At 37.7% G+C, this 15372-nt stretch overlaps 1 protein-coding gene across 4 annotated transcripts in view; it reads left to right on the plus strand.

The window, feature by feature from the left end:
* Herc5 (HECT and RLD domain containing E3 ubiquitin protein ligase 5) overlaps positions 1 to 15372 on the plus strand; it is a 42666-nt gene that overhangs the window by 12984 nt on the left and 14310 nt on the right. For all 4 annotated transcript variants that reach the window (XM_020174492.2, XM_074041344.1, XM_074041343.1 and 1 more), the window contains 6 exons: positions 2084 to 2177; positions 4789 to 4978; positions 6096 to 6250; positions 10925 to 11038; positions 12087 to 12194; positions 14259 to 14429. In XM_020174492.2, the coding sequence (XP_020030081.2) occupies positions 2084 to 2177; positions 4789 to 4978; positions 6096 to 6250; positions 10925 to 11038; positions 12087 to 12194; positions 14259 to 14429 (832 nt within the window). The remainder of the gene's footprint in view (positions 1 to 2083; positions 2178 to 4788; positions 4979 to 6095; positions 6251 to 10924; positions 11039 to 12086; positions 12195 to 14258; positions 14430 to 15372) is intronic.

Genomic DNA, 15372 nt, shown 5'->3' on the forward strand with positions numbered 1-15372 from the left:
TTTTTTCAACAAAAGCAAATAATCTGCTTGCTATATAAAATGTCAAAAAAACAGAGAGCTGGGGATGTTGCTGAGTGATAGAGCACTTGCCTAGCATGTACAAACTCCACACCACAAAAAAAAAAAAGGAACACACTACAAAAATAAAATGAAAATCACACATAACCCATTACTTGAGAGTAATACTAGTTGGTGCCTGGTGGTATGTGCCTATAATCACAGCTACTTACAAGGCTGAGGTAGGAGGGTCACAGCTTTGAAGCTATTCTGAGCAACACAGTGAGAATACCTGGTTCATTTTTCTATCCTGATATATTTTTATAGAAAAATTGGGTAGTGGTGGAGTTAGAATGAAATGGTGGCCCCTGGGTTGAGTGCCCCATGCACATGAACACAAGAGGGAGTTGTGTTGTTCGTACATTGCTTTATATTTAATAGTTTTGTCCATTTTCCATTTTATTCAATTCCATATTTTTCAATATTTTAATGGCTGGATGATATTCGGTGGCAAAATTATACCTTTAACTATTTCCTTATTGCTAGATAATAGGGACTTTTCAAAATTTTATTTTTGGGGGATTGTATTAGGTTTTTCATTGATGTGAAAAGTACTAATGAGAAACAGGCTAAAGGAGGAAAGATTTATTTTAGCTTATGTCATGGTTTCAGAGGTTTCAGTTTGTGGTCAGCTAGTGTTATTGCAGAAACATGCAGCAAAGGCAGAAACATGGAAGAAGGGCCTTTTGCGGGGAGCACTTCACATCAAAACAAGAAAGGTTGCTGGGAAACTCGGGACATGTATGCTAAGCATGCATTTTTACCACTGAGCTGCATCTCCATCCCCTTTAGGAATTTTTAAGTATTAGGAAAGAACAACTTTACACTTTTCCTAAATATTTATTTAATTTATATTTCCTTGAAAGCATTTTTCCTCTACTTATTTATTTTACTTATCTAGAGGCAAGAGTCTCTAGGGAAGTGTAGGCTACACTGGTCTTGAACTCATGGTCCTCCTTCTTCAACCTTCCAAGTGCTGGAATCACAGGCATGCACCACCATGCCCAGGAAGAATTTTTTTCCTACTTTTAGACCCTAAATAAATGTATTATTTTATAAAGATATGCCCATCTTTAGATAGTGAGTCTATTCAGCATAAGTATAATTCATGAGTTAAGATACATTTCAATAATTTTCTGTTGTAATACTAAAATTTTACTGCTCTGAAAGCCCCGTTTTTAGTTCATGTAACTTAAAGATATTTTTTGGCAGGGGGTAGGAAAAACTTACCTTTTTTAATTCCTGTGTTTTTTTCTTAAAACTGGAAAATAAACATTTAGTGATCATCCTTTTTCCTTAAACTTGTTTTTGTTTGTGTGTGGTGCTGGGGATCAAACCCTCTCACATGCTAGGTAAGTGTTGTGCCTGGGTTATAGCCCTGTCCCTGACCCATTTTGGATAAGACAGTATCTTGAGTTAAAGTCTTAAGGTATAAAGCTGAGTGCTGTGGCTCATGCCTGTAATCTCAACTACATAGGAGGCAGAGATCAGGAAGATTGTGATATGAGACCATCCGTTGCAAAAAGCTAGTGAGACCTCATCTCAACAACTAAGCTGGGTATGCTGGTGCGTGTCTATAATCTCAGATATAGATGAGGCTAAGTAGGATCTCAGTCCACGGCTGAAATGAGGCCTTCGACTCAGGCAAAAACATGAGGCCCTCTCTGAAAAAATAACCTAAATGAAGAAGGGTCTGAAGGTGTGGTTCAAGTAGTAGAGCACTTGCCTAGTAAGCGCAAGACCTTGAGTTAAAACCTCAGTAATGCCAAAAGAAAAGTCTTAAGGTAAATATTGATACTATAGCCTCGTTTTTTTGTTTTGGTTTGGTTTTTTTATACCATTTGAGAAATAACTATATGTTCTCTAATACATTATGAATTGTGTTTGTATTCAGCCAAGTTAATATAGTTATTATAAAGCTGTATTGAAATGGAGGAAGAAACATATCTAGATAGAAAATCTGATAAAAGATCTCACTTTGACGTGTCCTTCCTCATTTCCTTATCCATTTATTTATCTTCTGAAGACTGGCTGCAGAAACTACGTCTGTTCATTTGGACTTAAGTAAAGCAAGAAGCACATTTAAGGAATTAACCCAGAAGGACTGGATTACTAACACGGTAATATTCTTCAGATTATTATTTGGAGAAAGAAAATGCACTAGAACTTTTCTTAAAAGAAACCAAAATTTCAGAGGAAATCTTTTTTTTGAAGAGATAGCATTCAGGAGTGAAATAATTGGTACTATAGTCACATGGATTACAGATAACCTAAATAGTGTGTCTGTACACAAAGACACATACATACATAATCCAGAGGGAGTGTTTTCAACTGTGGAAGCTGTAAGGATTTGTTGAATTTGGCAAACAAAATAACACTTTAGATACAGTTCTTTGAAGCATAAATACAGAAATTAGAATACTTTGTCTGCTATGACCATGCCCCTCATCTTTTACCCCCTGGGTTCTTCCTTTCTGTTTTGTTCCATTCCACTTCTTTTCTGTAAGTTCTAGAATATTCCTTATGGGACTGTTGCTTCCTTCTTCAACACTGTTATTACTATCTTTAGGTTTTCCACTTTCACGTGCTTGAAACGTGCTTTCTTATTACGTTAGCCTTTCTTGACTCAGTGTTTATTGGCTTTATTTCCCTATTGTACTTGTTGGTCTATGGAGGGTACTTTCTATGTTCTCTCAATTCTTTAACACACCCCCGCTTCTTTGTTCTCATGTGTTCTCTCTCTTTCCTCCTCCCACTCTATGTCTCCCCCTCCTCCTCTCTGGGCTCCCTGGCCTGCTCTGTTGCTCTGTCTGCTACAGTCATCAGCATGCTCTATCTTAGCTACAAGTTTTTTTCTCTCTCTCATACTTTCTTTAGGGAATAAAAGTTTGATTCTGTTAATTTTGGGGGAAACACGGGCCAGCTTAGGGAGCTAAGGTAAAGTAAGTCCCTAATTCTGTACCTTTACCAGGTCTGTAGCCCTTCGTAGTACCTGTAATGCTAACTTAAGAACTGCATCCACAGGCTGTTTTACCAACATTTTTTCTTGCTCATTTATTTGATAAGTTGAAATCCTCCTGTCAGGACAGTATAACTTACTTTCAGTAAGATTCTGAGTCATTGCTGCTGAATACAGCCATGGAAAGGTCACCAAAAATAGAAGGCCATTGCTGTGTCTGGATCTGAGGGCTCTTCTTGGTTGTGCTAGAAAAATAACATATAACATATATACAGACAGTGTAATCCTAGGGCATTCTTCATCTCTACTGTTCAAAAAAGTTAGATTAGAAGACCTATAATGTTCCTGTCTTGAGATTCTGTGCTGTAGACTCTCAGACTTTTCAGCATTCATTCACTTATTCACCAAACATTTGAATACTTGCTATGTTCTGGGCTCTGTATTCATGACTCTTACTGAAAAATGAAAGAGACCTTTTCCTTGCCCTTAGAAACTAATGGATTAGCGAGGGGGCCAGACCTCCTCCCCCACACACGTGCTCATGCAGGTATTAGTGAAGACTGGTGGTGTTTCACACTCCACTGTCCTCCCAGACTTAGAATGTAGTGGTATGGACTATTTCCTGATGAATTCAGTCGGTACTACGTTAGTGCTACTTAATGGCCAACTCTACTTAACTGGAAACAAGCTGCTCCAAAAAGAGGGAATTTACCAAGTATCTGCTATGGTGAAAGGCCTTCTAGGCAGCCAGGAAGGTATCCTCCAGGCACAGAGAGTGACAGGTGAAAACAGACTGGAAGAATATTTTCCTAGTTCTAAAGAAGCCTGGGAAGTGTGAGGCTGTGGTGATAAGCAAGTAAAAAGGTGGGAAGGGTCTGTGACTTAAGATAAATAGAGTTATCAGGTATTTGTAATTCCAAGAACTGAACCTCAGTAGGAGCCCAGAATAATCTTTCAGTATAAAAATAGGTAGTTGTAAGACTTTGTACATTTGAAAATATCATTTAGCTAGTATCTCATAATTGACTGATTAAAAATTTAAAAATTGGAGACAGAAAAACCCAGGAGAGATTCCTATGAAGCTGTGTGACCTTGAGCAAGTTACTTAACTTTATCTGAAGCACAGATTTCTTATCTACAAAACATGGCTAATAGTATCATCTCTATTGTAGACAATCTGCAAGGATGAAATGACTAATTAGTACATAGTATCTGATAAATAAGTACCAGCTTATCTTCCTAGTGGATTTTTAAACAAATGATTACTGCTACTGGAGCACACATAACAAACCAGAATTCACTTTTACATTTTCTTGAACAGTTGGATTCTTGGGCTGGAACTTAGTGGTTGTGTTTGTTTGGTTTTTCTATTATTTTGCTGTCTTGGGTTGTGACCTTCTTCCTCTCAAAAAAAAAGCGAAGTTAATGATTTGAACCAGAGAGTAGAACGTCATACTCATCATTGAAAAGGCTGGAAACTGTGTCTGAATCTCTGGCTCATCTAGTGTCCTCCTGCACTTGCAGTTTCTTCTTGATCTCCTTTGTGTACCCAGCAATTGAGTGGGGAAAGTACTTGTCTTATATTTTACTTCACCTCCAGAATTTGGGAGGTGAAGTAAGATGGGTTGACTACATAAGTTTCAGAAAAAGTAAATGATTCTTCTAATTTCCCATGGAATAGAAGTCCAGGTTCTATACCTTGTTTGTTGTAGGAAGTTGCCCCTAGTTTCTGCTGATTTTGAATTCCTTTTCTCTGACCTTCCTTACCACAGATAGCTACCTGTCTTAAAGATAATCTGCTCAAAAGCTTGCCATTTCATTCTGCACACCAAGAAGCTTTAGAAGTTTTTTTCCTTCTCCCAGAATGTCCTGTGATGCATGATATTAACAACTGGGAAAGCCTGGTGGTCCCTTTTGCAGAGACTGTTTGTAAAATGAGTGACCATTCTTCAAGAATTCTGGGTAAGATTGATGATTTACAATTGAAAATACTTTACCCATCTTATTGGAAAAATACACCTACTAAAGTTATGGCAAAATTTAGATAATTATAAATTCATTCATATATTTTACGTCATATTCTTAGCATACTCTGAAGATGCTATAAAGTTACTGTGGTCATGTAAAACAGATTATTTTATACCTTTTTAGAGTTCTTGGGGATAGCACATGCATGGCTTGGTCATAACATCCTTTGTCCCCAACTTTTATTTGTGAAAAGTTTCACATTCACAAAGTTGACTGAACAGTACAGTGATTACCCACATGTCCTGTCCCCTAAGGGTCAAGAAAAATTAATATGTGGTCATTAGGACTCTCTTTCGGGATAGGTTACATTTTGTTTTTACTTAATCATTTGAATGTAAATTGAAGACATGAGATTTCATTTATGCTATTTGAACATTCATCTAAGAATATGGAATCTCAGATTACCAGACCATCATCATATCTAAGAAAATTAGCCATAATTGCCTAAAACTCAAGTTAGGAGCACAGAAAAGACTAATCACAAACAGTGGTTTTTGGTGGTGTTGTTGCTTTGTTTTGATTTGGGGTTTTTTTTTTTTTGGCAGTACTGGGGTTTGAAATCAGGACCTCTCATTTGCTAGGCAGGCATTTGACTCCAAGCCACATATACAGCCCTTTTTGCTTCAGTTACTTTTTGCACAGGGGCTCACTTTGCCCGAGGCCGTCCTTAGATATCTATCCTCTTACGAATGCCTCTTGTATAGGGGTGTGAGCCACTACTTCTGGCCAACAATTCTTAATTTAATTTTTAACATATTGTGATATTTCATCTGTGTTTTTTTCACAAATTAAATCAAGCTTGTGCTTCTCTTAACTATCAAGGAATTTTTCTAGCATATTAAAATCTAACATATCCAGTTACATTTGAAATGTATGTGTATTAATTGCAATTGTATTTATTCACTGAAGAGACTTAGAAATGTTTTTGTGATTATGACTATATTAAAATATTTTGTTACATGTTTGGGGAAATATTCGCTTTTTTTTACCATAAGAATCCCAAGAGAAATTACATGTCAGCAATTTCATTTGCCTTCTTTGTATTCCTCAGAGGGGTTTTGGGCAACTCTGCAAGAATCTGCTTTCAGCAACCTGGTCCTGATGTTTAAAAGAGCCATTAATGCTCAGTTGCATTATTGGACTGAAAGTGATGAGAATAACGGTCACCTTAAAGCTCTCCTAGAAATGCTGAAAAAGCTGCATAGGGTAAGGGTTAATAGCAATCTTCATGTCTAGATTGGACAACTAAAGTCTCCTTGCTTTTGACTTGCCTGAATCTTAGCAGATGCATAGGAAACTCATGAAGTTTATATTGCAGTTTTTTTAATGTTTTTCTATAAATTATATCATCTGTATAAAGGAATATATCTCCGGTTGTCTTTATCCATAGGCTCTGCATCCATAGATTTAATCAACCATGGATTGAATATATTTAGGAAAAAGTTGTGTCATACTGAATATGTATAGATTTTTTTCATGATTCCCTCAACAGTATAGTGTTACACTTATAATAATATGAATAACAAGTATAGTAAATGCACAGTTTTGACCAAGTGTGGCCAAAAAAATTTGTAAATCAACATTTCAGAAACAAAAAATTTTAATTCCTGTGCACACATTATGAAGTTCAGTTAATGCAGAGAAGCTCTTGATCTCAGGTTATTGTCAGCTGTGTTATTTTTATTTTGTCATTTTTACATTTACTTACATGTATATACATTATTTGGGCCACCTCCCCACCCCCAAACCACCTGCCCCGAACCTGTTCCACCTTCTTGTTCTCCAGCGTCGTTGAAGAGAAAACAAGAGATAATAAGAAAAACATGGTGTTTTTGGTAGTTTAAGATAAAACTAGGTATACAGAGAGATTCCTAGTGTTGTTTCTATGCATATGTGTATTACAACCCATATTGGTTCATCTCTACCAGACCTCTTTACTACTTCTTAGTCCCCTTCCCATAGTGGCCTCTGCCAGTTTAAGATACCGTAGTTGCTTCTATATAGTGAGCACATCAACCACATTCAAGTTTTAGGTTTCTTTCCCTTTCCCTATTCTTCCCATGTGCAGTCTCCCCTTAAGTATGTGACCCATGTCCAATAATATTTCTGCATTTGTTTTAGGTCTATAATCTGCATAAGAGGGAGAACATGTGATTTTTGGCCTTCTGAGCCAGACTAACTTTGCTTAACATGGTGTTCTCCAGTTCCATCCATTTACTTGCAAATGGAAAAATTTCATTCTTCTTTGTGGCTGAATAAAATTCCATTTTATATAAATACCACATTTTCCTAATCCATTCATTGGTAGTGGGGCATCTTGGCTGTTTCCATAGTTTGGCTATTGTGAATAATTTTGCAATAAACATGGGTGTACAGGTGCCTTTGTAATAACCTGAGTAGCATTCCTTTGGGTATATCCCTAGGAGTGAGATTGCTAGAGCATATGGCAGATCTATGTTTAGTTTTTTAAGAAGCCTCCATATTGTTTTCCAAAGTTGTTGTACTAGATTGCATTCACACCAGCAGTGTATGAGGTTTCCTTTTTCTCTGCATCCTCGCCAACACCTGTTGTTGGTGTTTTTGATGATAGCTGTTTTAGCAGGAGTGAGGTGGGCTCTTGGTATGTTTTTGATTTGCATTTCCTTTATGGCCATAGATGGTGAGCATTTTTTCATGTGGTTTTTTTTTTTTGGCCATTTGGATTTCTTCCTTTGAAAAAGTTCTGTTTAGTTCAGTTGCCCACTTCTTTATTGGTTCGTTGATTTTTGGGGAGTTTAGTTTTTTGAGCTCTCTGTATATTTTGGTTATCAGTCCCTTGTCTGATGTGTAGCTAGCGAAGATTTTCTCCCATTCTGTGGGTGGTCTCTTCAATGTAAAGACCATTTCTTTTGTTGTGCAGAAGCTTTTTAATTTCATGTTGTCCCATTTGTCAATTCTTTTTCTTAGTTGCTGGGCTGCTTTAGTTCTACTGAGGAAGTCCTTGCCTAAACCTATTGCTTCCAGTATATTCCCTGCTCTTTCCTGTACTAACCTCAAGGTTTCAGGTCTAATATTAAGGTCCTTTTGAGTTGATACTACTGCAGGGTGATAGGCATGGATCTAGTTTCAGTTTTTCTGCAGGCAGATAACCACTTTTCCCAGCAACATTTATTGAAGAAGCTGTCTTTTTTCCATCATGTGTTTTTGGCATGTCAGTTGTGTTTTAAATCATGTGTTCTACTGAGTGTTTTCCTTCCCTACATTTTGTGAAAATCTGCCTTCCCCAAAATTGGAAATTTATGTTAAAGTTATTTTGGTTATTTTTCATATGAAAAACAGCCCTAGCAATCACTGACTGAAATTCTGTCCTTTCCCCACCAATGCAAACTCTCATAATCCAAGTTCTGTATATGGGATTCACTTCTGAACCATTGGTCATTTTGTGTAGCTCTACACTAATTGTTTATATCTGGCAAGAGAAGTAACTTCCTTACCTTGTTCTTTCTTACTGAGATCCTTCTACCTCAGGATGGAGGCTTGGCTAAAGTTGTAGATCACCTAGCAATCTCGAAGCCCTGAGTTCAAATGCCGGTACTGCCAACAAACAAAACAAAAAACAAGAGATTCTCCCATTTATGTGAGACCACGCCACTGTATTTGTCCCTCATTTTGAGCTTTCTTACTTTCTTTTTGCCCACCATTCTGCACTTCTACTTCACGAATTCTCACTTCAGTTATTTTGTCTGCTATTACAACTACCTTTTAGGTTTTGATTTTGAGTATTAACGTTTTTAATTTCTGGGCATTCTGGCACAAGCCTGTAATTCTAGCTGTATGGGGAAGCACAAATACAAGGATCATGGTCCAGGCAAGCCCGGGCATAAAGAAACCCTGTCTCAACAGTAACCGAGACAAAAAGGGCTGGTGGAATGGTTCAAGTGGTAGAGTGCCTGCCTTGCAAGCACAGGGCCCTGAGTTCAATCCTCCCCGCCCAGTACCACCAAAATAGGTTTTTTTTTTCTTGGTCATTATTTACAGTTCATCCTTTTCTCCTTCTCTTCAACCTTATCATTCTAATTATCTTTGCAGGTCAGTTTCTATCATCTACTTTTCGCAGAATGTCTATTAACATATGTTTGATTATTTGTGTGTGAGCTATCTCCCATTTTCCTTGGAACTTGACTTTTGGAATTTTTCAGAGTCTGGCTTTCTTCAGAGAGAATTTACTTTTGTCAGGTTCCTAGAGGTAATTGAATTCTTGACGAAGCTTTTTAGATCTCCAGGTGATAGGAGTTTGGTTCACACTTGTAGGAAAGCTCGCTTGCAATTACAGATTCTCTGGGGACTATTTTTCCAACTGAACACCATTTTAACGAGTTTCCCTGTGATTCCAGGGTTAAGTGGAGTGTGTTGACATAGTTATGGAACAGTTTGTGACTCTAGGTCACCTTCGCCCTGATGTAAGCCCTTTGGGTTTGTGTTCTCATCTTGACTTTTAATTTGAAAAATTGAAGTTCAGGTTTACCAGTTTTGGTACATGCTCTCAAGGCAAATACCATCTTCATCACTTAAGGATCTTTGGGGTTTTGGTTTTTGCCATGATGGGAATTGAACGCAGAGCCTTGTGCATGCTAGGCACCATCCCCAGCCCTTTTCACTTAGTTTTTGACCTGAGTATTCATATCTACTTAAAAAAACAGTACTGCCTCAAAAAAATGGTTTTTGGGAGTTTCTCCTATGTTTCTAGTTCTTTTTTCAGTAGGTTAAGGTACCTAACCTACTATATTGCTAAAGGAAAAAGCCTGCTTTGATACTGAAAAACAGTGATTTTCCTGGACTATGTTTTAAGGTTTTACACAAAACGGAAAAAACAATCAAAAATTAATTTGGGGTTTGAAAAATTGAGAAATTTATTGAAAAGCTTAAGGAGAGTGTCTTCTAATGAGATTTTGCCACTTACAGAGTTAATAAGGAGAAATGCTGAAGCAGCAACGAAAGAAACCATAAAGGAATCCTGCTTTGGACCCTAACAGGGGTCACAAGAATATTTGATATTTGTCAAACTCCCTAGCTCAGCTTGAGGGGAGCCTCAAGAAGTCTTGAGGGTGAAGGACCCATTTTCTTAGTGACCCTGAAAGCTAATGCCAGTGCAAGTCTTGAGACAGGAAAGTACCGAGGACCATAGAAATGGTGAAAAAGTTTGATGTAAATATGCTTCATGTGGTAGCAGTAGGAGGCCCAGATCACTTGGTGTTTGATTGGGAGTCAGGAAGAATATTGTAGATGAATGACCTCTGTACATCACTAAGATAGGCTTTCAGAAGACCTGAGATTCGATGTAGGCCAGGACTATGCTCATCCAGGTCAGATACTGATAAAGAGCACAGATGTCCAGAGCACCTAGTATCATTCAGCATTTTCATTGACTGATGCCAGTGTGTTTGTGTGCATCACAGTAATCCTGATCGTCTCGTGAAATAGAGAGCTGGAAAGCCTCTCTGTGCTTTGCAGGGGATGATCTGTTGGGCCCAGCAAGGAGAGCATCTAAATAAGCTTAGGCACCCCGTGAGCAGTGGGCCCCACAGCACCTTGGCTGTGTACTGCACTGTTTTTTGCCTTTGGACTTAAAATTTCTCAAAATTTTCATACGAATTGAAAGTAACTACAAGTTTATCATTGTCAGTCTGTCATATTGAATCTTAGGCATTCTTTATGTTCATATTAGTGCTTAGGCAATTGATAGAATTTTATTCCAACCATTAAGAGAGTCTAATTTACTACTGATTCAGTAGTAATAATCTAATTATTACTGATTACTAATTACTGATAATCTAATTAACAGCCATTAAGCAAAATTGTCTTTAAATATAAAACCTTCTCATAAGTCCTATTTTATTTAAGGTAAACCAGAGTAAATACCAGCTGTCTGAAAATATTTTCAAAATAGATGAACTTTCAGACTGGCTTAATTTTTATGGAGAAGCTTATAGAAGGTCCTCTTGGAAAATGAACTCGGTAAGTCTAGCTCATTTAAAGGGGAAATTGATAATTGGTGAGTTAATATATGCATTTCTACTACAACTTTCTACGTGGGTTTCTAAAAGCCTTATACTCTGCAAAATTGAAATAGCAGGTCTTGTGCATTTTTGTAGCCAGAACAGTGACAAAAAAAAAATTACTGGTACCTGGGAAGAAATTTAAAACAAGCAGTCTAGCAGGTCATGGGAAGTTCTATGAGAATATGGAATGATGCACCAACAGGAAAGTTAGAAATCTGTTCACACTCAGAGAAGGCCCATGGTGCTGAGACCACAGATGGCAACCCTGGTGCCCTGGAGGTGCCCATACAAGGCAGAATGACTCACCAGGCTCCAAGGGGCTGCAGCTTTGGGAAGGAGGTCTTGGTGTAGGCAGACCTTTTATTATTATTTCTTAAAATATAGTTAAATGGCTCCTGCTGATAATGTTTTGCTTCTGCTTGTTGTTATTCTATCATATTAATCTTGTCCAGCAGAAGACATGTATAGGTTAGCCAAGGGCATCCAAGCTCATTCACATTGCAGAAACTCAGGTTGTGACAAAAAAAAATATTTTTTGGGGTGGTACTGGGATTTGAACTCAGGGCCTCATACTTGTTAAGCAGGTACTGTACTCTACCAGCCTTTTTTTGTGTTGGGTATTTTCAAGATAGGGTCTTGAGAACAGTTTTCTCTGGCTGGCTTCGAATCTTGAGCCAGAATCTTCGAATCTCTACCTTCTGAGTAGCTATGATTGCATGTGTGAGCCACTGGTGCCCAGCCAGAAAAGACTCTAGGACTAAAGTGTCCAAAATTTATCATTAAATTCTAAATTAAACTCGCATTGAAAATACAGTTTATATGCTTTTTCAGTGATATATGTTAAACACATACTGCTAGTACTGTACTGCTGACCAACAATTTGGATTGCTTTGGCTAGAATTACTGAGACCTTAAACCAAAAGGGATTTAATATGGCTGTGAGGTAAGGTGTAAGATTTTTCCGTCCTTAAATTTATCAACATTCTCATTATTTCCATTTTTAGGACACTTCAGATGTACAGTATTGTGTCATATTTAGTCACTTTCCATTTGTCTTTAATATTCTGTCAAAAATTAAACTACTCTATGCAGACTCACTTCTAAAAATACAGGTATGTATGTCTAACTCTTTGTCGTTATTATTATATATCCCATGATAAATGTCTTAAACCTAAGTAGTTTGGGCATGATAAGAGAGCCACCAGTGGTCATGGCATTCAAGCATCTTACACTCTAAGGAAGAAGGCCAGAATCTGTGTTGGTTCAGGCTTAAGGCATATTAGGACCTCAGTAACAAATGACAGGCCCTGGTTAAATGACGTCATTATAGGGTATTTATCTGAAGTTCTCACCAGTACCTTGTAGTCTTCTGAATAGTGCCCAAAGAGGTAGAACAGGCTTGGTTTTATCTTTTTTTGGCAGCACTGGGATTTGAACTAAGAGCTTTGTGTTCGCTAGGCAGGTGATCTACTGCTTGAATCACACCTCTAGCCCCAGACTTTTTGGTTAGGACTAGCTCCAGTATTGAAGGAGGTGCAAACCAATGAAAAGTTACAGCAGGAATAGAGGTGGCAAAGGATTCTTGAGGTTAGGACCCCCATAAATGTCTGGTATTCTGATTATGGCCATAAAGGCTGGTAAAAAGTCATCCCATCTCAGTGCACTGTATCCAGCTGAGGTGGTTCTTCTGGTATATATATATATATATATATATATCTATATATAGATATATAGATATCTATATATAGTTATATATATGTAGCAGAGTAGTTTTGGGTTTAAAACCAGACAATTGAAAATGCCTAGTGAGTTGCAGATTGTAGCTCAGTAGTAGAGCATTTGCCTGCTGTGCTCAAAAAGGTCTGAGTTTGATCCCTTGCATCACACATTCAAAAATGCCTAGGGAACTGTATCAGCCAATCCCTACCTCATTGCAGTTTTATAAGAATTAAATTTGTTAAATAACTTAGATTTATATAAACCACTTAGAACATTGCCTCCTATCACCTATACGCTTAGACCCAGATGTTTGTATGTGTATGTATAATGTTCCAATATATGTTCTTTAAAGTACATACTTTCACATAATGCATTTATAAAATAGGAAAATGATTTTTTTTATGTATATGTACTGGGGTTTGAACTCAGGTCTTTTCACTTGAACTCAGGTCTTTTCACTTGGTAGGCAGGTGCTCTACTGCTTAAGCCATGTCTCCAGTCTTTTTTGCTCTGGTTATTTTTGAGATGGGGTTTTGCAAAAATGCCTGGCCTGGCATGGACTGCTGTCCTCCTATTTATGTTTCCTACAGTAGCTAAGATAATAGGTGCATGTCGCTATGCCCAGCTTTTTTTCTGTTGAGATGGGATTTCAAAAACTTTTTGCCCAGACTGGCTTCAAACTGGGATCTCCACCTCCCAAGTAGCTAGGATTATAGGTGTGAGCCACTGCTGCTGGGCAAGAAACTGATTTATGAGTTCTAAGTATGACCATTAATAAAATAATTAACAGGAAAAAAAGAAAAAAGACAAATTTTGTTTGACTTCAGCTCTTATGACCTACTCTCCCCTGATTATAAACAGACTTCCAATGATAATTTTGTTGAACTGGTATTTGATTGTTGTTCATTTTCTTAAGAGCCACAGACTTTAATGACCCCTAAATTGCCATTTGGTTTCAGAGTGGACATTCTCTATCCTCTTTTCTTTTTCTCTCCTTTCCTCACCTCTTCTCTCCTTTTCTCTCTCTGTCTGTCTTTTCCTCCTCTGTCTCATACCCACTCCCTGGATGAAATACCTGGAGGTTTCCTGCAGCCTGCTTCCTTTCTAAACACCTGAATTTTTCTTCTGAATGAGAGTATTTTGCTGCAGTTCACTGTTTCAGTGGATACTGACAAAGTATCTCCATTTTTTATGGAAATTAGCATTGTTGACTTAAGCATTAACACTTGTGCTTATCCAGGTTTGCTCTGCAGAGTACTTCATTCCATAACACCCACATTTCTTTTGCTTGATGAGAGTAAATGGTGAATGTTTCACTTACCTCTAGAGTTCTGTATAGAAAACTGTTCTCATAAGTGCAAGGTGCATTTAGGAACAAAACTGGTTTATTTCACTCTATAAATTCCTATTTAAAGAGGGCATATGGCAAAATGAAATGAACATTTTTGTTTTCCTAGGAGAGAAAAATCAGAGCTTGTATGAGTTTGGCAGGAATTTTGGAACAAGAAGAATCTGAATTAGCTTTGATGCCCACCCTTAATCTCAGAGTCAGGAGGAATCACTTGGTTGAGGATGTTTTGAGTCAGCTGAGTCAGTTTGAAAATGAAGACCTGAGGAGGGAGTTATGGGTAAAGTATCATTCTCACTTAATATTCTTGTTATGGGGAGAAGAAAAACATGAAAGGAACAAAGAGTCTCAGAAAAACTGATTTCCCTTTGCTACAAAGGTGGTCTCTTGGGGACTTGCCATAATTCCCTAGTTACCCTTGAGTTTGAGGTGGCAGCTATGGACACTTACTACCTTTGGGTTAAAGCAGCAGGTGAAATGGTTGTTCTCCCTCAACACTGATGAAGTAGGTAGTCCATTATTAGCCCTATATGTCAAGTTCTTCCCAAGGTCTCACCTAGCCTGGCTAGTCTCCACTTTGTAAAGGTGTCAGTGAGATGGTCAGCACAGAATTAGGGTGTGTCTGCCCTTGTGCAAGTTGCCTTGTGGAGGAGAGTTCTTTCTCTTTATTGACTACAGAGTCATTTGAGCTTCTAGTTGTAGATTTAACTATGTGCTGAACATTTATAAATGATGTTTGTTTAATTATCTTTCTAGAAGCTGTTTAACATAGAATAGTAACAACAGGTAAATGTATGGAATACTTTCCTTGTGCCAAGAACAGTTGGGAGTATTTTACACTTCCTTGTTTAACCCTTTCAGCAACACTAGTGGGTTCTGGGTTTCCTTCATTTTATAGATCGGGAACTGAGCTATAGAACTATTAGGTAATTTACTCAAGGGTAACACAACCAGCCAGGACTTAGACCCAGCCAACTAGGCACTAGACTTCCCATTTAAGACAAATAAAGATTGACCTGAAAATATTTATTAAATGGAGGAGACCCTGGGTTACCATTTTTCTGTTTCTTAATTCAGGTAGCACTTAGTGAGCTTTAACCATTTTTCCAGACTTTGTGTGAAGCATATCCCATGTTTCACTCCATTTAATCTTTTGGGAAAACTGAGGCTTTGTGAGACCAACAGTAAGGATTTCTGACAGCTGGTCTTACTGCAGAGATTTC

This window comes from Castor canadensis, chromosome 9 (assembly GCF_047511655.1).
Source record: "Castor canadensis chromosome 9, mCasCan1.hap1v2, whole genome shotgun sequence".
In the NCBI taxonomy this organism is placed as follows: Eukaryota; Metazoa; Chordata; class Mammalia; order Rodentia; family Castoridae; genus Castor; species Castor canadensis.